The 22,071-nt window shown below is 36.0% G+C and overlaps 1 protein-coding gene and 2 long non-coding RNA genes across 15 annotated transcripts in view; 2 read left to right on the top strand and 1 right to left on the bottom strand.

Annotated features, from left to right (window-relative positions):
- The window catches only part of LOC143650171 (uncharacterized), a 118,043-nt gene extending 107,789 nt beyond the window's left edge, over positions 1–10,254 (bottom strand). For 9 of the 12 annotated variants that reach the window (XR_013159413.1, XR_013159408.1, XR_013159409.1 and 6 more), the window contains exon 1: positions 10,141–10,254. This is a non-coding gene — a long non-coding RNA (uncharacterized LOC143650171). The remainder of the gene's footprint in view (positions 1–10,140) is intronic. The other 3 variants (XR_013159418.1, XR_013159407.1, XR_013159417.1) reach the window with 2 other exon arrangements.
- The window catches only part of LRRC7 (leucine rich repeat containing 7), a 600,349-nt gene that overhangs the window by 313,992 nt on the left and 264,286 nt on the right, over positions 1–22,071 (top strand). For both annotated transcript variants that reach the window (XM_077120640.1, XM_077120639.1), the window contains one exon: positions 21,159–21,237. In XM_077120640.1, coding sequence (XP_076976755.1) covers positions 21,159–21,237 — 79 coding nt within the window. The remainder of the gene's footprint in view (positions 1–21,158; positions 21,238–22,071) is intronic.
- Positions 10,464–15,566, top strand: LOC143650172 (uncharacterized). The gene is made up of 3 exons (XR_013159419.1): positions 10,464–12,305; positions 12,403–12,591; positions 15,486–15,566. It is a non-coding gene; the product is annotated as an uncharacterized LOC143650172 (long non-coding RNA).

Below are 22,071 nucleotides of genomic sequence, written 5' to 3'. Positions count from 1 at the left end.
TGGTGTTTGGGTTGGTCTTCAAGTTGAAGATATTCTCTAAGAACTTATTCTAAATCTTAGGGCCCATGCATAGGGTATATAATAATGTTCACTTGGCAACCTATTTTTCCAAATATGTCTCAGCTCTCTCCAAAAAGAAAAACTAAGATAGCTGTTAAAACCTCAGCAAAAATCATGTGGAACATAAACTCCACATAACTGATGAAACCACGCACCACACTCTTGCTTTCCTGCCAAATTTTGTTTTTACTGAATTTAATAATTTTCTTATTTATTTCCTTAGCTTTTTGTGTATTTATCTTCAATTCAATCCAGGGTTTTTTCTAAGTTGTGTATACTTCCTGTCACTATGATTAAACACATGAGTTGTCCTATCACTTACATCTTCTTGGGAATACTCTCCAGGAGCTTTCTGGCCTGATCCAGTAAAGACTATTCTTTGGGCCTCCTAGAAGTTCTTGTCTGGTCATACCTTCACCATCACTCTGGGATTCCCTTCATCACTTGAATTGGACCAGGATCAGCTGGTTCCCAGTTACTGCATTTCTTATTTTACCTCACCATATCAGTGTCAAATATCCTACAAAAGCTTCTTGAAAAATGGTGCATGAAAAATTTCAAATGTTGAGAAATTGAACATTTGAAAATGTCTTTACTCCACCCTCACCATTAATAAATCACTTATTGGTTTATAGAATTTTAGCTTGAAATCATTATCCCTCAGAATTTTGAATGTGTTTCTTCATAGTGTTCTCATTTCAAATATTTTTTAGAAGTCCAGTGTCATCTGGATCTTAATCCTTTGTGTGAAACCTGTTTTTCCTTCTTTCTCTTTGTTCTTAATAATTTTATAAAAAATTTTACAAAAACTGTTCTTTTTAAAATTTTATTGTGGGAACATATATATAATATAACATTCACCATGTTAACCATTTTCAGTGTACAGTTCAGTGGCAGTAATTACTTTTCAATGTTGTGACACCATCACCACCACCATTACCCAATTTTTCACACACACCCCAAACAGAAGCTCTGCACCTATTAAGTATTAACTCCCAATTCAACCCTTTTAACCTATAATCTACATTCTGTCTCTATGAATTTGTTTATTCTAGGTATTTCTTATAAGTAGAATCATGCAATATTTGTGGTTTGGTGTCTGCCTTCTAACACAACCTTATGTCTTCAAGGTTCATCCACATTGCAATATATATCTAAACTTCATTTCTTTTTAGGGATGAAAAGTATTCCATTGGGTCGGTAGACACACCACATTTTGCTTATCCATTGATCTATGAATGGACATTTGGGTTGCATCCATATTTTGTCAGTTGTGAATAATGGTACTATGAACATAGGTGTGCAAATATCTGTTTGTGTTCTTGCTTTTCATTTTTTGTGAATATACCTAGAAGCAGGTATGCCAGATCTTATGGTAATTCTATAATTAACCATCTGAAGAATTACCAAATACCCCAGAAAATTCATGTTTTAATCCTGATCCAATCTTGTGAGGCCAGACGTGTTGTTTAGGATGGGAAACTTTGATTGGATTGTTTCCATGGGAATGTGACACACCCAGTTCTGGGTGTGACCTTTTGGTTAGATTACTTCCATGGAAATATGACTCACCCAACTGTGGGTATGGCCATTTGATTAGCTGGAAATGTGACTCCACCCATTCAAGGAAGGTCTCAATTAATTTACTAGAGTCTTTTAGAAGGAGAAACATTTTGGGGAAACCTCAGAAACAGATGCTTAGAGAACAGTTGCCTCAGAGTTGACAGAGACATGGATATTTAGAGATGTTTGGAGTGTCGACAGAGAGGAGATGTCTAGACAAGGGCAGAGCTCAGCAGATGTCACCATGTGCCTTCTTACGAGATGTTAAGCAAGCCAGAACCTGGAGAGAACCAAGATAAGCCAAAAGATGAAACCAAGCCCTGGAGAAGCCAAGTGAGGAATCCTCATAGAAACAGGGACTGAAAGCAGTGAAGCCTTGGAGCAGGGGATCAGCAGATGCCAGCCGGGTGCCTTCCCAGTTGACAGAGGTGTTCTGGACAGCATCAGCCTTTCTTGAATGATGGCAACCTCTTGTTGGTGCCTTAATTTGGACACTTTTTTAACCTTAGAACTGAAAACTTATAATGTAATCAATTTCCTTTTAAAACACCATTCCATTTCTGGTATATTGCATTCCAGTAACTTGAACAAACCAAAAACATTGTCTTATACATTTCCACTAAGAATGAATGAGTGTTCCTATTTTTTCACTCCTCTCCATCAATAGTAAATTTTCAATTTTTTAAATTGTAGCCATCCTTGTGGCTCTGATATGGTATCTCATTGTGGTTTTGATTTGCATTTCCCTGATAGGTAATAATGTTGAGCATGGTTTTTGGCCATTAGCATATTATGTTTGGAGAAATTTCTATTCAAATTATTTGTTCAGTCAGTTGGATTATTTGTCCTTTTGTTGTTGTATTGGAGTATTTCTTTATTATATTCTGGATATTAAAACCTTATCAGATATGTAGTTTCTAAAAATTTTCTCCCCTTGCATTTTTCTTTCATGATGAAGTCATTTGATGCACAAAAGTTGAGATCCCTTGTGTCTACTTTTTCTGATGTTGCTTGTGCTTTGGGTGTAAAGTCTAAGAAACCATTGCCTGAAACAAGGTCCTAAGGTTACTTCCCTACATTTTATTATAGGAGTTTGGTAATTCTGGCTATTCTACAGAGTTCTTTGATCCATTCTGGGGTTGATTTTTGTATATAATGTGAACTGAGGGTCAGCTTTCATTTTTTTGAAAATGAAGATCCAGATATCCTTTCACCAGTTCCTAAAGAGATGACTCTTTCCCATTGAGTAGTGTTTGATCCCTGTCAAAAAGTAGTTAGCCTTAAATGTGAGGATTGCTTTCTTAGCTCTTTACTCAGTTCCTTTGGTCTATATGTCTGTCCTTGTGCCATTGCCATTTTGTTTTGATTATTATAGCTTTGTAATAAATTTTATGATAAGGAAATGTGAGCCTTCCAACTTTCTTCTTTTTCAAGATGTCTTTTGCTATTTGAAAGTTTATCCTCCATGTAAACTATTTTTTGCTTTATTAAAGAAGTTGTGGTTTTACAGAACAATCATGTATAAAATACAGGATTGCCTTATACTACCCTATTTTTAACACATTGAATTAGCGTGTGTTCTAATTTGCTAGCTGCCGGAATGCAACACACCAGCAATGGATTGGCTTTTAATAAAAGGGGATTTGTTTTTTTAGTTCGTCAGAGGAAAGGCAGCTAACTTTCATCTGAGGTTCTTGCTTACATGGGAAGGCACAGGACGGTCTCTGCTGGCCTTCTCTCCAGGTCTCTGGGTTCCAACATCTTTCCCCGGGGTGATTTCTCTCTGCATCTCCAAAGACCAGGGCTGAGCTGCGAGTGCTGAGATGAGGTATGCCAAGCTGCTTGGGCTGTGCTACATTGCGTTCTCTCATTTAAGCACCAGCCAATTAAGTCAAACGTCATTCATTGCAGCAGGCACGCCTCCTAGCCGACTGCAGATGTAATCGGCAACAGATGAGGTTCATGTACCATTGGCTCTAGTTCACAACAACAGAACTAGGTGCCTTCACCTCGCCAAGTTGACAACTGAATCTAACTACCACAGTGTGGAATGTTTGTTACAATTGATGATAATATATTTTTCTGACTGTGCTATTAACTATAGTCCATGGTTTAATTGTTTGTGTAGTGTAGGTCCATGCATTTTTTTAATTTATATTTTGTTACCATAAATACAATCAAACATTTCTACTTTATTCACACTCAGATATATATTTCATTGCTTTTAGTTACATTAACAGTGTCTGCTACTATCACTGTCCATTTCCAAAACATTTCCATCAATCCAAATATGAATCCTGTACATTTTACACCTTAATTTCCTATTCATTATCCGCACCACATCCCCTGGTAACCTGTATTCTAGATTCTGACTCTATAAGTTGTTTATTATAATTATTTCAAATCAGTGAGATAATATAATATTTGTCCTTTAGTGTCTGGCTTATTTCACTGCACATGATGTCTTTAAGTTTCGTCCATGTTATCTCATGTGTCCAGACTTCATTCCTTTTATGTCTGAGTAATATTCTATGGTATGTATATACCACATTTTATTTTGATGCATACTTGGTTTGCAAATATCTGTTTAAGTCCCTACTTTCAATACTTTTGTTCCATGTAAATTTGATGATTGACCTGTCCACTTCTGTAAAGAAGGCTGTTGGAATTTTTATTGGGATTGTATTGAATGTGTAAGTGGCTGTGGGTAGAACTGACATTTTAACAATATTTAGTCTTCCAATCCATGAACACAGAATGTCCGTTTATTTAGGTCTTCTTTGATTTCTTTTAACAATGTTTTGTAGTTTTCTGTGTACAAGTCCTTTATATCTTTGGTTAGATGTTTTTCTACATATATCATTCTTTTTAACTGTTATTGTAAATTGATTCTTTTCTTGATTTCTTCTTCTGAATGTTCATTACTAATGTATAGAAGCACTACTGCTTTTTTGGGGTTTTGATCATGTATCCTGTTGTTTTGCAGTGTTCATTTATTAACTCTATAAATTTTGTTATGGGTTTCTCAGGATTTTCTGTTTTTAGGATCATATTGTCTATAAATAGGGAAAGTTTTATTTTCTCCATTCCAATTTATATGACTTTTATTTCTTTTACTTGCCTATTTTCTCCCGCTAGAGCATCTAGTTTACTGTTGAATAATAATGGTGACAGTGGATATTCTTGCCTTTTTCCTGAAAGCTTTCCGTCTTTCAACATTGAGTTTAATGTTAGCTGTGGGTTTTTCAGGTATACCCACTTGTATGTTGAGGAAATTTCCTTCTATTCCTAGTTATTGTCCCTCCATTCCAGTAATGTTGTGCATTATATTAATTGATTTTCTTATGTTGAACCACACTTGCATACCTGTGATATATCCCACTTGATCCTGGTGTATAATTCTTTAATGTGCTATTGGACTTGATTTGATAGTAATTTGTTAAGGATTTTTACATTTATATTCATAAGAAATTATATTTATCTATAATTTCTTTTTTTTTCATTTCTTTATTTGACTTCAGTATGAGGATGATATTGGCCTCATAGAATGAATTAAGGAGTAGTACCTCTTCTATAATTTTTAGGAAAGGTTTGAGTAGGGTTGATATTAGATCTTCTTGGAAAGTTTGGTAAAATTCTGCTGTGAAGCTGTCTGGTCCCGCACTTTTCTTTGTTTGAAGCTTATGACTAGTAATTCACTCTCTTTACTAGTGGTAAATCTGTTGAGATTTACCTCTTCATGATTCAGTGTAGGTAGTTTGTGTACTCCTAAGATTTCGTTTTTTCATGTTTTCACTTTCAACTTATTTATGTTATTGAATTTAAGATGAGGCACATGTAAACAGTATATACTTGAATCAAGCTCTGTTATCCATTCTGCCAATTTCTGCCTTTGACTGGTGAGTTTAATTTTATATACTTACAAGCAATACTGACAACACAGGATCTTCTTCTACCATTTTGGGATTTGGTCATTATAAATTTTATACACTTTATGACCATCAGTTCCTTCATTAATAACTATTTTCATATTTCATTTATTATATTGTACCATTTTGAGTCCCTTCTCATTTTTAAGCAGTTTTATTGAGATATATTCACATAATGTGCAATCTATCCAAAGTACACAATCAGTGGTTCAGAGTATCATCACATAGTTATGAATTCATCATCAAAATCAAATTTAGAACATTTTCACTACTCAAAAAAAAGAAAAAAAATCCTGTATCCCTTATCCACACATTATTTTTTTTAAGTTTTGTTCATACACCATGCAATCCATCCAAAGTGTACAATCAGTGGACCCTGGTATGATCAGGGTTATGCATTCATTACCACAATGAATTTGAGGACATTCTCGTTACTCTGAAGAAAAAAAAAATCCCATGCCCCTTTTACCCCCTAATATTGACTGTAGATTTGGTATAGTGTTTTGTTACAACTGATGAAAGGATATTACAATGCTACTATTGACCACAGTCCTTAGTTTGTATTAATTATATTTTCCCCAAATACAAGACTATTATTAACACGTGGGACCAGCGATGTACATTTGTTCTAGTTTATGTAAGAACTTTCTTATGTGGGGCAATTAACCCCAGTCATTGTCCACAACAGGACTCTCTATGCTATACAGTCCCACATTTTGTCCTCTAGCATTCCTTCTAGTGACATACGTGACTCTAGACTTCCTCTTTCAACCGTGCTCACACTCAGCACTGTTGGTAGCACAAGACACACTACCATAACCTCTATCCATTTCCAATCACTTCCAATCTACCTTAATGAAAATTCTATGAACCCTAAGCATCATCTGCCCAATCTCTACCTTTTCTCTATCTCCTGATAAGCTATAGTCTGGATTTTAATTCTGAGTTTGCTCATTATAATTAGTTCATATTAGAGAGACCATACAGTATTTGTCCTTTTGTGTTCAGCTTATTTCGCTTAATATAATGTCTTCAAGGTTCATCCATGTTGTTGCGTGCATCAGGACGTCATTCCTTCTTATAACTGCATAATATTCCATTGTATGTCTATACCACAATTTTTTTTTACCATTCATCTGTTGATGGACACTTGAGCTATTTCCGTCTTTGACAATCGTGAATAATGCAGCTATGAACATTGGTGTAGAAATGTCCATTAGAGTCCCTGCTTTCATTTCTGCTAAGTATATACCTAGTTGGGATTGCCGAATCATATGTAACTTTATACTAGCTTCCTAAGGAATAATGAAATTGCCTTCCAAAGCGACTGCACCATTCTATATTCCCACCATAGTGAATAATTTTTCCTAATTCTCCACATTCTCTCCAGCACCTGTAGTTTTTTGGGTTTTTTGTTTGTTGCTCTGATAATGACCATTCTAATAGGTGTGATATGATAGCTCATTGTGGTTTGATTTGCATTTCTATAATAGCTAGTGATGTTGAACATCTTTTCCTGTGACTAAAAGTCATTTGTATTTCCTTTTTGAAAAAGTGTCTACTGAAGTCTTTTGGCCATTTTTTTTAACTGGATTGTGTGTCTTTATATTGTTGAGTTGTAGGAGTTCTCTATGTATTCAGGGTATCAAACCCTTATGAGCTATGTGGTTTTCACTATTTTTCTCCCATTGAGTAAGCTGCCTTTTTACTTTCTTGACAAAGTCCTTCAAGTACAAAAGTATTTGACTTTCAGGAGATCCCATTTATCTATTCCTTCTTTCAGTGTTTGTGCTTTGGGTGTAAGGTCTAAGAAATTACCTCCTACCACAAGATCCTGAAGATGCTTCCCTACATTTTCTTCTAGGATCTTTATGGTCTTAGATTTAATATTAAGTCTTTGATCCATTTTGAGTTAATTTTTGTATAAGGTGTGAGTTATGGGTCCTCTTCCATTCTTTTGGATGCAGATATCCAGTTCTAGCACCATTTGTTGAAGAGACTGTTCCGTCCCAATTGAGTGGACTTGGCCACAGATACAAGGCTTTATTTCTGAACTTTCAATTCAATTCCATGTATCAATATATCTATCCTTTATGCTAGCACCATGCTTTTTTGACTGCTATAGCTTTGTGTTATGCTTTAAGTCTGAAAGTGTAAGCCCTTCAAATTCATTTTTCTTTCTAAAGATATATTTGGCCATTCAGGTCACCTTGCCATTCCAAAATTTTATTGGTTTTCCTATTTCTGCAGAGTAAGCTGTTGGAATCTTGAGTGGTATCATTGAATTTGTAAATCAATTTGGATAGAAGTTTCATCTTATTAGTCTTCGAAGCCATGAAAATGGAATGCACTTTCATTTATTTAAGGCCTCCTTGAATTCTTTTAGTAATGCTTTGTAGTTTTCTGTATATAAGTCCTTCACATCCTTGGTTAAATATATTCCTATATATTGGAATCTTTTAGCTGCTGTTGTGAAGGGATTTTTTCCCTGATTTCCCCTCAGATTGCTCATTATTAGTATATAGAACCACTACAGATTTTTGCATTCATCTTTTATCCTGACACTTTGATCTACTCATTTATTAGCTCTAGTAAGATTTGTTGTAAATTTGAGGGGGGGGTGCTTTCTGTATATAGGTTCATATCATCTTCAAACAGTGAAAGTTTTACTTCTTCCTTTCCAGCTTAGGTGCCTTTTATTTTTATCTTGCATAATTGCTCCAGCTAGAACTTCCAGCACAATGTTAAATAACAGGGTTGACATTGGGCATGCTTGCCTTGCACTAGATCTTAGAGAGAAGCCTTTCAGTCTTTCATCATTGAGCATGATGTTAGTTGTGGGTTTTTCCTATGTACTCTTTACTATGTTGAGGATATTTCCTGTCTTTTGAAGTGTTTTTATCAAGAAATGCTGAATTTTGTCAAATGCTTTTTCCACATCAATCAATGTGATGAAGTGGTTTTCCCATTTCAATTACTTAATGTGGTTAGTACAGTAATTGATTTTCTTGTGTTGAACAACTCTTGCATATGTGGGAAAGAAACCCACTTGATCATAGTATATAATTCTTTTAAGGTGCTACTGGGTTTGAGTTGCAAGTATTTTATTAAGTATTTTACATCCATATTCATTAGATTTATTGGTCTGTAATTTTCTTTTCTTGTAGCATCTTTGTCTGCCTTTGGTACTAAGATGATGTTGACTTCACAGAATGAGTTAGGTAGTGTTCCCTCTTCAATTGTTTGGATGAGTTTGACCAGGATTGGAATTAATTTAATTTTCTTGGAATACTTGATTGAAGTCACCTGTGAAGCCACCTTGTCCTGAGCTTTTGTTTGTTGGAAGTTTTCTTTTCTTTTTTAATACAATTTTATTAAGATATTTTAACACACTGTACAGTCCATCCACTGAATGTATACACTGAGCCACTGAATGTAGACATTCAGTAACTTATGGTATCATCCCATAGTTGAGAATTGAACACCAATCAATTTCACAACATTTTCATTACTCTGGGCAAAAAAAAGAGTGTGAAAACCCAAAACCTCCCTTATCCCTTGTCCCACCTATCACTGATCCCTGTTGTTGGTATGGTACATTTGTTACTGCTGATGAAAGAATTTTAAGATTTTACTTTTAATCATACACCATAGTTTGTATTAGGTGTCCTTTTCCTATATACCTCTCTATTATTAACTTCTTATAATAGTTTCAGATATTTGTTCTAGTTCATGGAGGGCATTTTTAATATTTGAACTGTTAATCACAGCCATCATCCACCACAAGATTTACTGTGTTGTACAGTCCCATGCTTAAACCTCTAGCTTTCTTTCTGGTACATTATTGACTTTAAACTTTTCCTATCAACCATATTCACATACAATTCAGCACTGTTAATTATACTCATATAATGTGCTGCCATCAATTTCTATCCATTTCCACTCATTTAAATTCTGCCTAGTTAAGAATTCTGTACACCTTAAACAACACTCCTTGTTCTCTAGCCTCATTCTACCTCCTGGTAACATATATTCTAGATTCCATGTTTACGAGTTTGCATAGTATAATTAATTCATATTACTGAGATCATACAATAATTCTCCTTTTGTATCTGACTTATTTTACTCAAGGTTCGTCATATGCTTCAGGACTTCATTTCTACTTACTGCTGAATAATTTTCTATCATATCTATGAACCACATTTTGTTTTCCATTCATCAATTGATGGGTACTTGGGTTGCCTCCATCTCTTGGCAATTGTGAATAAGCCTGCTATACTCATCAGTTTGCAAATGTATGTTTGCAGCACTTCTTTCAGTTCTTCTGGGTGTAAAATGAGTAGCAGAATTGTCAGATTACAGGGCAACTCTACATTTAGCTTTCTGAGGAAACTCCAAACTGTCTTCCACAGTGGCTGTATCATTTTACATGCCCATCAGAAATGAGTACGTGTACCTATTTCTTCACTTCCTCTCCAATACTTATAGTTTCCTGTTTGTTTAATGGTGGTCATTCTAATAAGTGAGTGAGAAATGATATCTCATTTTGTTCTTGGGAAGTTTTTAATGACTCATTTTTTTAACTTACGATTGGTTTGTTTAGGTCTTCTATTTCTTCTAGAGTCAGTGTACATTGTTCATCTTTTTCTAAGAAGTTGTTCATTTCACCTAAGTTGTCTAGTTGCTGGCATACAGTTGCTATGGTATCCATTTATGATCTTTTTTATTTCCATGGTGACAGTACTAATGCCTCCTCTAGTTTCTGATTTTATTTGCATCTTTTTTCTTTTGTCAGTCTAGCTAAAGCTTTGTCAATTTTATTAATTTCCTCAAAGAATCAACTTCTGGTTTTGTTGATTGTCTCTATTCTTTTTTATTCTCAATTTCACTTATTTCTGGTGTAATCTTTGATAATTCTTGTATTCTGTTTGCTTTGGGGTTAGCATGCTGTTCTCTTACTTGTTCCTCAGGTTTTCATTTATATCCTTCCTTTAAGTTCTTTCTTCTTTTTTATTTCTCCTTTTTTAATGTAGCAGTTAGGCAATAAATTAACCCCTCAGCACTGCCTTCACTGCATCCTATAAACTTTGATATGCTGTGTTCTCATTTTCATCTGTTTTGAGATATTTACTGATTTCTCTTGTAATTTCTTCAAAGACCCACTGATTTTTTATGTGTTGTTTAACTTTCCTTCATATCTACTCTTCTTCAAATGCCTCTCTCCCATCTTTTCCTTTTATTCTGTAGCACTCCCTTACATATTTCTTGTAGTGTAAGTCTCTTCTTAAAAAACACCCTCATTTTATGTCTATCTGTGGGTATTTTAAAGTCTCCCTCATGTTTTGAAGGGTAGTATTGCTGGGTAAAGAATTCTTGGCTATTTTGCATTTTTTTCTTTCAGTACCTCAAATGTATCTTACCACTGCTCTCTTGCCTCTGTGGTTTCTGATGAAAAATTGGGGCTTAGTCTTATTGAGCTTCCCTTCTATATGATGACTTGTTTTACTCTTGCTGCTTTAAGAAATTCTTGTTTTGCATTTGGTATTTGATGGTCTGTTTAGTACATGTCTTAGAGTAAGTCTATTTGGTTTTGTACTGTTTAGACTACCTTGTGCTTCTTGGACAAGTGTAAGAGTTTGGAAATTTCAACCATTATTTCTTAAAATATTCTTTCTGCCCCCCTTCCCATCTCTTCTCCTTCAGGTATACCCACGATGCATATATTTTTGTGCTTCATACTGTCATTCAGTTCTTTGATATCCTGATCAAATTTTTCCATTATTTTCCTTATCTGTTCTTTTGGCTGTAAGATTCCAAATGTTTTATCCTGTACTTCACTGATGCTTTCTTCTGCCTCCCTGAATCTGCTGTTGCATGTCTGCATTGTGTTATTTATTTATTTTTATCTTTTCTTTTGTGCCTTTCTTTCATTCCTATAAGTTCTGTTTGTTTTTTATGCATGCATTTGAATTCTTCTTTATAATTGTCCAGCATCATCTTTATATCATTTATCTCTTTTGCCATGTTTTCTTTCATTTCCTTGAATTGATTTAGGAGATTTGTTTGAACATAATTAGCTGTTTCAACTCTTCTATCTTATCTCAAGTTTTAGTTTGTTCTATTACTGTGCCATATCTTCCTGTTTCTTAGTGTAGTTTGTGACTTGTTGCTGGTGTCCAGGCATCTAATTTTCTTGGCAAGTTTATTAGGGTTAGTTTCTCTATCTTGCTTAGGATTTTCTTATTGATTGACTTTGTGCCATAGGTCTTCTTTGATGCTTATTTCAACTTATTCTAGACCTTTAGAATAGCTTGTATTTAACCAATCAGAATTTTTTTCAGTTCACATTCATCTGATTCTTGCCCTAAATATATGGCATGATTTTTTCGATTACAGTGTTTATGTGATTATTTTACCTCCAGATAAAGGCTTTTTTTTCTCTTCCTCCTCCAGGAATTTTGATCTGTACTGTTTGATTTTTGATTTGCCTTTCTATATTGTTAACACTCCTTTTATTATCTCTAACTACTTTTACTGGAAGGGTTAATTCTGTGGAGAGGGTCTCCTCAGAAATGAACTACAGTTCATTTCAGGGTGAAAATCCCATGAAATGGGTGTAGAACAGTTCTACAGTGTCCTGGGGAAGAGATTTGGGAAAACTTCCTCTTCTCTATGAGGTCTCCCTGATTCCGTGCTTTCCTGTCCTGCTTAGCAGATGGTATTCTTGAGCCAACTGTTCTCCAGCGTCCAAAGGTGCCATTGATTTTCAGCCAGCTCAGCCCCTTTGAGGTGCATGGTTGAAATAGAAGGTGCACCTGCTTTTTTTTTTTTTTTTTTTTTTTTGCTGTAGCAGGTTGAAACTGTTGCTCATATCCCAGACCCTAGAATCTGAGTCTCTAATCAACAGCTGGAAACTGGACTAGGCCTTGCCTCCTTCCTCTTTTCTTCAGCAAGAGCTGTCCCTCAGCACCCTGTTCTCCTGTTCTGTGCCACCCAGGGAAGTTGCAGTGCTTCTCAATTATCCCCACTTCCACCATTGGTAGGTACATGACATGGGTGAGACAAAGATTGCCATCTGCTTTTCTTTTCCTTTTTTTTTTTTTTTTTGTCAGGATGGGTTGAAACCATTGCCCAGATCCCAGGCTTTGGGATCTGGATTCTGTTTAGCAAGCTGTCCTAAACTGCCCCAAGATGATAATGTATATCTCAATCAGTGTCACTCTGCCCCTGTGGAAGCAGAGTTGAAAAGGAGGCTGCCTGCTACTGTTTGCTCTAGGCTAGTCAAAGCTGTAGCTGTTACTTCGGAGCTAGAATCCAGCACTCTAGATTCACTTATCAGAAGCCAGAGTTGGTGCCTATCCCTGCCCATTTCCCCTTTCCCCAAGGAAGAGCCACCCTGCAACAAACCTCCCTCACCACCGCAAGAAGTCACTGCATCTCTCAGTCTACCCTGCTTCCTCCCCAGCCAGAGGCAGGCCTGCAACAGAGGCCCCAAGCTGCTTTCTGTAACAGGAAGTTTAAAAATGTAGCTGTTCTCAGAGGTGTAGTCCAGCACCCGGAATATGCCAGTCAAGAGGCAGAGTCAGTGCATTACTCTATCTCCTCCTTTTCTTGGGAAAGAACCATCCTTCTGCAAACCGGGCTCTGCTGTTCTGAGAAGTCACTGTGTCTCTCTATCTGCCCTGCTTCTTCCCCTGCTGGGATCAAGGCTAAAATAGAACCTGTTACTTTCTTCCCGGGTGAATTGTAAATTTAGCAGAGCTAAATTTACCAGGCAGTCTGAATTCACTAATCAGAAGCTGCAGTTGGTGCCTGGTTAAGTATCCCCCTTGCTCCCCATTCCTAGGAAAGTAGACTTCTCTTTCCTTCAAGGGAATAGAAGTCTCCTGAGGCAGCCTGCCATGCCAGTGGGAAATGGGCACCAGCCTCTGCAGCATGGAGTGATCTACTCACAGCTCTTCATCACAATTTATCAGTCTCTTCCTTCTACTCATTCTGAATGGTGTATGGTATTCTTCTAGTCTCTGGAGCCCTTCAAACAGCCCTTCAAACAGCCAGATAGTTTCTGGCTATTACTAGCTGCTCTTGAGGATGAATTGAATCCTAGAATTCCCTACTCTGTCATCTTCCTCCTTCCCCATTTCCTTCTGTGTATATTTTTTGTATATTGTCTTTGTGATTACCAGGGGGGCTTAAATTTAACATCCTAAATCTCATTTGATTTAATACCAACTTCACTTCAATATCATACACAAATACTTTTCCTGTACATCTCCAACCCTCACCTTTTTGTTATACTTGTTACAAATTATTCCTTTATATATTGTATGTCCGAAACCATGTTTATTATTACTTTGTATGCATTTGCATTGTAGAACTCATAAGAAGGAAAAAAAAAATCATGTTGCCTATCAAAACATACAACAGTACTGACATTTATAAACACTACATGGTTAATTTTATCAGATATCTTTATTTCTTTATGCTACTTTAATCCATTGTCTATTGTTCTTTACTTGCAGCCTGAAGAGCTTTCTTTACTATTGCTTATAGGGGAGAGTTTAGGAGTGATGAACTCCTTCAGCTTTCATTTATCTGGGAATGTCTCAATCTCTCCCTCATTTTTGAAAGACTGCACATAAAATTTTTGGTTGGCAGTTTTCTTTTAGCACTTTAAATACTTCATCCCATTATCTTCTTGCCTCTTTGGCCAATTTCTTATGAGAAATTGATACTTCATCTTATTGAGACTCCTTGTACATACGCTTGCTTTTCTCTTGCAGCTTTCAAAGCACTCTCCTTGTCCTTGGAGTTTGACATCTTGAATAATATGTGTCTGGGCATATTCTATTTTGCAGGGTTTGGTGGACTCCTTGAATGTTCACATTCATGTCTTTTGTTAGATTGAGGAAGTTGTCTGCCATTATTTCTTTGAATATGTCTTCTGCCCCTTCTTTCTTCTCCTCTGAGACCCATTTTTCATACATTGGTTTGTTAGGCTCTGTTCATTTTTTTAAATTCTTTTTATTTCTGCTCCTTAGCCTGAATCATTTCATTGTTTTATCTTTATCCTCAAGAATCAAGGCTACTGGAATACAGTTCAATGATTTCAGACATTTCCCTGTAGCTACTCTAATACACCAAAAACTGAAAAGGGATATCTATATAATGCCTAAGAATAACCTCCGGAATGAGCTCTCAATTCTCTATGAAATCTCCTAGCCACTGAAACTTTATTTTGTTTTATTTCTCTTCTGCCAACTCAAATCTGCTGTTGAAACCCTCTAAGGATTTTTTTTTTAAATATTATTTTGGCCTTTAACTCCAGTATTTGCATTTGGTTCCTTTTAAAATTTCTATCTCTTTATTGATATCATCATATTGTTCATTTATTGTTTTCCTGATGTGTTTTAGTTCTTTATCTGTGTTTTCCTTTATCTCCTTGAGCATATTGAGCAGCAGTTTTTAAAAGTCTTTGTCCAGTATTCCAATGTCTGGTCCTTTTTGTTGTTGGTGTTTTAATTTTGTCTCTTATTCCCTTGGATGGTCCATCATTTCCTATTTCTTTGTTTATCTTGTAATTTTCTGTTGTACAGTGTATGTTTTAATACCTTAAGTGTTAGCTCTGGAATTTAGTCCCAGACTGTCTGTTCCTTAAGTTTGTAACCAGCTAATCATGTACCAGGGGTTTCCTTGAGTGCCAGGAGCTAGCAAAAACAAACAAATCAATGCAGAAAACATTTTTCACAGGTTTTGCAAATTGGCTGTTTGACCAGTAGTCTCTTTCAAAGTTTAGCCATCCTTTCAAGAATATTAACCCAAGGCAAATGTGACGTTTAGGGGTCCTTACAGTCTTATCTGAGCCTTTATTCATTTTCTTTCTTGTCCTGGACTTGTATTTTCTTGTGGACTTAGGATTTCCTACATTTACAGGTATTTGAATATCCCTTCCACTCCTTATGAAATCGACTTTCTCCACCTCCTGGATATTGTATGATATGGTTTAATGCAGGTAATCCTTTAACCTGTATACTTTGACTTAATTGTATCTTACTGCTTGAATTATTCGCAAACTGCATCTGCCTACAGAACATGTTCCAGGAGGGTGAGCCTGAGATGAGTTTTCTGGTTCAGTATTTGAGGCTTCCACCCAATAGTTTGGCCTTCACATATAGGCACTCCTGTATGCATATAGAGGTTACATTTCTCCCTCTGAATTTGAGCCAGAAGCCAACAGTGGGAACATAGGCTTGGTCCATATTGCATGGTGGAGGGGTTGGAGGATGGTCAAGTAAGAACATCTCAAGAGTTGCCTATTTTTTTAAAGCTGAATTTTCTTCATTGGGCACTGCCTCATTGTTGCCATCCTTTAACTGTTTTCCAGAGTTTTAAAGAAGATGACACTGCTAGTTTTACTAGTTATTCTAAGATACTATTGGAGGATGGGTACCCTGAAGCATGTATGCTGCCACGTGGGTCGACTGGAATGGGTGTTTCCTTGATATAGAGTACTTTTACTCTATTAGCTGGGTATTGGGTAAACTTTTATTATCTGGAAAATCCTTCTGTCTATTCTTTTAAAATTTGGGTAATATTCTTAAATAAATTCCTTAATGGTACTCTATTTTTTGTTTTCTCAGTTCTCTCTTCCAGGAACTCATTTTTTAATGCTATTTTATTGAGATATATCCACATACTATATAGTCATCCAATATATATGATCAATGGTTCATAATATTGTCATATAATTTGTGCATTCATCATCACAATTGATTTTTGGATATTTTCATTACTCCATAAACAATTAAAAGTAAAGTAAAAAGAACACCCAAAACATTGCATATCCCCTATTATTTACTTATTTATTGTCTTTATTTTCTTGCTCATCTGTTCATACACTGGATAAAGGGATGTCAAGCACAAGGTTTTCATAATTACATGGCTACATGATAAAAGCTATATAGTTATACAATCATCCTCAAGAATCAAGGCTAGTGGATCACAGCTCGACAGTTTCAGGCGTTTCCCTCTAGCTACTCCAATACACCGAAACCTGAAAAGGGATATTGATATAATGCTAAGAATAACCTCCAGAATGATCTCTCAATTCTATTTGAAATCTCTTAGCCACTGAAACTTTATTTTGTTTCATTTCTCTTCCCCCTTTAGAAAGGGGGACTTTAGAAGACTTAGAAAGGGGGACTTTAGAAGACTTCATGAAGTCTTTCTAAATCCCATGATGTCAGGGCCAGGCTCATTCCTGGGAGTCAGGTCCCATGATGTCAGGGCCAGGCTCATTCCTGGGAGTCAGGTCCTATGTAGGGGGGAAACCAGTGAGTTCACCTGCAGAGTTGGCTTAGGGAGAGAGGCCATATCTCTTTCAGGAACTCTTATTGTTTAGATACTAGAATTCTGGACTATTCTTCTAATCTTATTTTCTCTTTTTCTAGTTTTGCTATATTTTCTAGAATATACCTGTTGACTCTTCTATAGTTTTCTTCCAATCTTCCTTCTAAATTAAACTATAACATTTTGAGTGAAATGAAGTGACTCTCCTTCATCTTTGGTCTATGTAAACCTTATGAGTGGCATTTGATGTGTCCTCAAAGAACAACAGCTTTGTAAAAAAAATATGAGTATATAAGTATTAATATACCGGTATTATATATTATGATCATGATAACTTCCATCCCATCTGGATTAGCATAACTCAGCTACTATATTGTGTAGGTATATCTTTTCTGTATTCTATAAGTTACATACATTTTATGAACTTAGAAATCAAAATCAGCTTATTTTGCATAATTCCTGTCTTGGTTCCTTTATTGAATGTCACTATCAGCTTTTTTAATACTAATTTTTAACACTTTTATTGTAAATTATAACATGTGCAAAGCAAAGAAAGATAAAACAATAATTTTCAAAGCACACTTCAATAAATAGTTACAGAACAGATCCCAGAGTTTGCCATGTGCTACCATTCCACCATCTCAGATTTTTCCTTCTAGCTGCTCCAAAACACTGGACACTAAAAGGAATATAATATAGTGATTTCAGCAGTCACACTCTTTCGTAAAATCCTGTTTTCTCTATTATACCTCCTCCTCTTTCTCTGATCCCTCTCCCAATCTATAGGGATCTTTAGTCAGTGGCCCATTCTGACTTTTTCTTGTTGAGAAGGAGTGTCTACACTAAAGAATGGAGGAATGTTGTCACTCAATAATCTTGGAGAGTCTGGTCTCCCTGAGTTTCAGGATTTATCTGACCTAGGAACCCTCTGGGAGTTAAAGATTCTAAAAAAGCAAACTTAGTGCATGAAGCCTTTATACCATCTCAGTTAGAGTCCTAAGTATTCTAAAGAGTTAACAGGAGGGATGTTGGTTGAGATTTAACAAACCATGGCAGGTAGCACTATCTAACTGAAGCTTGCACAAAAGTAGCCTCGAGAATATCTCTAGACTTTAATCTCTTATAAAGTATTTTTTCCAAAATTTTTATACATATTATCTCTTTCAATCCTCACTACAACTCTCTGATGAAAGCATTCATATAATCACCATTTTTTTTAGAATAGGAAGCTAAGACATTGAGAGGTTAAATGACCGGCCTTACGTTGATTTAAGTGTTAGCTTATTGACCTATTTGCTATTCTTTTAATAACTAGTTTATTAGGGCAGCTCGATATTACTGCCTTTCCAAAGGAATGAATCAGCTTTTGCTCACTGAATTCCCCAGGCATCTGAAAAAAACTGGGGTGGTAACACTTCTTGAATAACAGAAGACCTACCATCTTGAACTGCTGGGGCAAGCTCAACCTTCCATACACATGGGTAGGCAAGCTCTCTTGGCCCAAAAAGGTTTTGTCAGTCCAGACCTCAGCTTTCATGATTCTGATTTTGAAGTCATTTTCCATAAATCTGTCCCTTTTCTATCCCTTTTAGTCCATGCTGTCAGTGGTTCCGTTCATACAGATCTCACAAAAAAACTTGTCAGTTTTGCCTATAGCACACAGGAGTCCAAACTATCAGACAAAAGAATGTTCCACAGATCCTTCCTGGGTAATTATATTTCCAATCCTGACCTACATAAATGACTGACTGGATCCATGTTCAGTTAAACCCTTACTTGGAGCCCTATTCTGTGGGAACTCACTTTCTAGAACTAAGAATTTTCTAAAGCATCAATTTCTGGTTTCTTCATGCCCCAGATTTCAGTTCTCAGGTTATCCTTCTTCTCTCACATTTTACTATAAACTATAAGGAGAAACCAGGGTGTACTTTCTACATTTAGCTTTGAAATCTCCTCATCTAAATATTCAAGCTCTTTCAAATTCTGCCTTCCATCTTACATCAAAACTAGATGTTAAAAAAAAAAAAAAGGACTAGATTTTGCCACATTCTCTGCCATTTTAAAACAAGGGTCATTTTTCTCCTAGTATGCAGCAACACTTTCATGATTTCTGTCTAAGGCTTCCTTGGATGTAACTTTAGTGTCCATATTTCTACCAACAATCTCTTCAAAACAATTTAGGCCTTTTCTGTTACCTCCTCACAATTCTTCCAGCTTCTACCTATTACCCAATTCCAAAGCTGTTTCCACATTTTTGATATTTACAATAGCAGCACCCTACTCTTCTGGTACCAAAATCTGTTTCAGTTTCCTAGGCTGCTCAAAGCACATACCATGAAATTGGTTAAATTTTTTTTTCACATGGGCAGGCATCAGGAATCGAACCTGGGTCTCTGGCACCTCAGAGAACTCTGCCACTGAACCACCACCGTAGGTCCTTCAGTTGACTTTTAACAGTGGGAATGTATTAGTTTTAAGGCTGAGAAAAATGTCCAAATCAAGGCACCACCAGATGTATTAGGGTACTCTAGAGAAACAAAACCAATAGGAGATATCTATAAATATATTTACAAAAGTATAATAGATCTATAAAAGTATCTCTAGCAACTATGGAGAATCAGTCAAGAGTCCAAATCTGTAGGGCAAGTCATGAGGCTAGTAACTCCAGTGAAGGGTCTTAATGAATTCCACAAGAGAGGCTCACTGGCTAAAGAAATAGTGAAAATTCCCTCTTCTCCCTTAAAGTCTTCAACTGATTGGGTCAAATTCACCTGACTGGATTCTCTCCTTTATGAAAGACGTGCCTTTAGTTGATCATAGATATAACCAGTCACAGATGCAATCAACTGACTGGTGATTTGATAAATCAGCCTTTTGATTTATCAACCAGCCATGAGATATCCTTGCAGTAAATGCTTATGTCAGTGCTTGCCTGACCAGACAACTGGGCTAAGTTGATTCCTGAACCCAACCATCACATCAGGTGATGTATTCTTCTTGAAGACTGGTGGCCAGTAACGCTTGCCTCATCTGCCATATGGCAAGGCACATCTGCTGTTCTCTCCCTTCTCTTCTGGGTTCCAATGCTTTCAGCTTCTTATTTCCAGTGCTCTCTCTCTCCTGCTCTCTCCTGCTCTTGCTTTCACTCTCACTCTCACTATCAGACTCCAGTAAGAAGATTATGCCTCACCATAGGCCACACCTTAACTGAAGTAACCTTATTAAGAGGTCCTACTTACAAGAGATTTACACCCACAGAATGTGTTAGATTTAAGAACATGCCCTTCTGGGGTACATATAGCTTCAAACTATCCCAGTCAGCTATGAAGTACTAAGCCAGACCAGAACTTTATGGATATTTTTACATCCTTCATAATACTTTCAAAATTTGAAAAGACCGTGGTAATGTAAAAATTGTTTCATGTAGCTGTCTTCTTTTAACTTTTGCAGGACCTATTATATTTGATGGCTTTGTATCAATTGTTAAAACATCCTACACATCTTTTGTTTCTCTGACCCATATTTATGAATCAGGTTTGAAGATTGCTGATTTTTAGTTTCATTGAAAAACCTATGTTTTTCTGTCGTGTAGATAATAGCACAGCTGTGACAGCAGTTGAGCAATTTTCCAAGGGCAGTCAGGCAGCTACTTCCAAGACTCTAGGGAGGATCCGAGAAAGGGCTGCTTACCTCTTTACACTTTCAGGGAGATGTAGAGCTTCACTCTGTGGAACCAAAAATGAAGAATTTTCTAAAATGTCTTAGTACCCCAAATTACTTTGGGACTATATATCATTGTTGTGATGTGCCCTTAGGTACTTTTCATAAGTATGTGTTCAATCTTCCCAATTGATTAGAGTGTTCCTACAAGTAAAGATTTTTATCATATGTTTTCTTTATATCTGCTGACCATACCTTTCCCACCCCACATTATTGGCCCTCGAATGTTACTGACTAAACAACTTGCAGTATGTTTATTTCTTTAGATTAATAAAGAAGCAAGATTGATCTTATGCTGACTGTATATATTATCCTCAATTTTATATTCATTTTCCAGCTATTACTATCATAAAATGTTATAGGACACCCAAATTGTATTGGAAATGTATATATTATATACATATATATATTATCTTAATGTTAATTACACTGTGTGTTGTCTTATGGTTTTAATTAAGTATTCTTAATATTTAGAGCTATAATTTAGAGAATGTTTGCTGAAACGCTTTCATGTACTTTTTTATGTTTGCATTTTAGGTGTACAAGAATTTCCAGAAAATATAAAGTGCTGTAAGTGTTTAACAATTATTGAAGCCAGTGTCAATCCCATTTCTAAGTGAGTATTAGTGATTAAAATTTATTTTTATTTATGCTTGCATTGGATAATAATGTACCAATATGGAGGATAGTCATATAATGAATGAAAATTAAATGTAACATTTAAAATTCAATTTAACATAATCATGGCAAAGAAATAATCAAACCAAAATAGTTCAACAAAAGATGTTTAAATAATTGCTGAGTGGCATTCAACAAAAGATGTTAAAGCATTGCTGAGTAATTGAAGGCTAAATTGGCACAAGGTAGCATTACCTCCAAGGAAACTATGTACTAATTTTTCTGTGGCTCTCAGGCACTTCTAAAGAAGGCACTCTTCTTTAGAAGAGAGTAAGAAGGCACTAAGGAAACAGTTATTATTTATGATCATGGTGGGAAATTAGCACTAAAGACCTGACAGTCAAGGAATAAAAGAGTTTAAGGCATTAGTAGGTACATTAAAATAGCTGATCATGTAGTTCAAGTTGGAGAGGGAATTAAGTATAACCAAAAATAGTGTATTTGTACAGGAAAAACAATGAGACAACCTTAGGAGAACCACAGAAAGAAAGACATGAACAGTAAAGATACTGTGATCAGAAAAAGGATATTTGTGGTTCAAGATCTGTTAGCAGAGAAATGCCATGGGAAAACACAACCCAGCATGTAGCCATGTTAGTGATTTGCTGATATGGGGTAGTGACAGATGCCTGTGGAATCAGATGGGTCAATAACCCTGACCTCAACTGATTGGATGAGTCATGAACTTGAATGTTAAAGACCTAACAGGGGATTTCACTGTCTAGTGAAACCTAGACAGCCTAATGAAAGTTGTAGTAATATTTGGAAGCAG

The sequence above is a fragment of the Tamandua tetradactyla genome, chromosome 11 (assembly GCF_023851605.1).
Source record: "Tamandua tetradactyla isolate mTamTet1 chromosome 11, mTamTet1.pri, whole genome shotgun sequence".
Taxonomy (NCBI): domain Eukaryota; kingdom Metazoa; phylum Chordata; class Mammalia; order Pilosa; family Myrmecophagidae; genus Tamandua; species Tamandua tetradactyla.
Note: the sequence above shows the minus strand (reverse complement) of the source record. Positions and strands in the feature narration are given on the sequence as shown.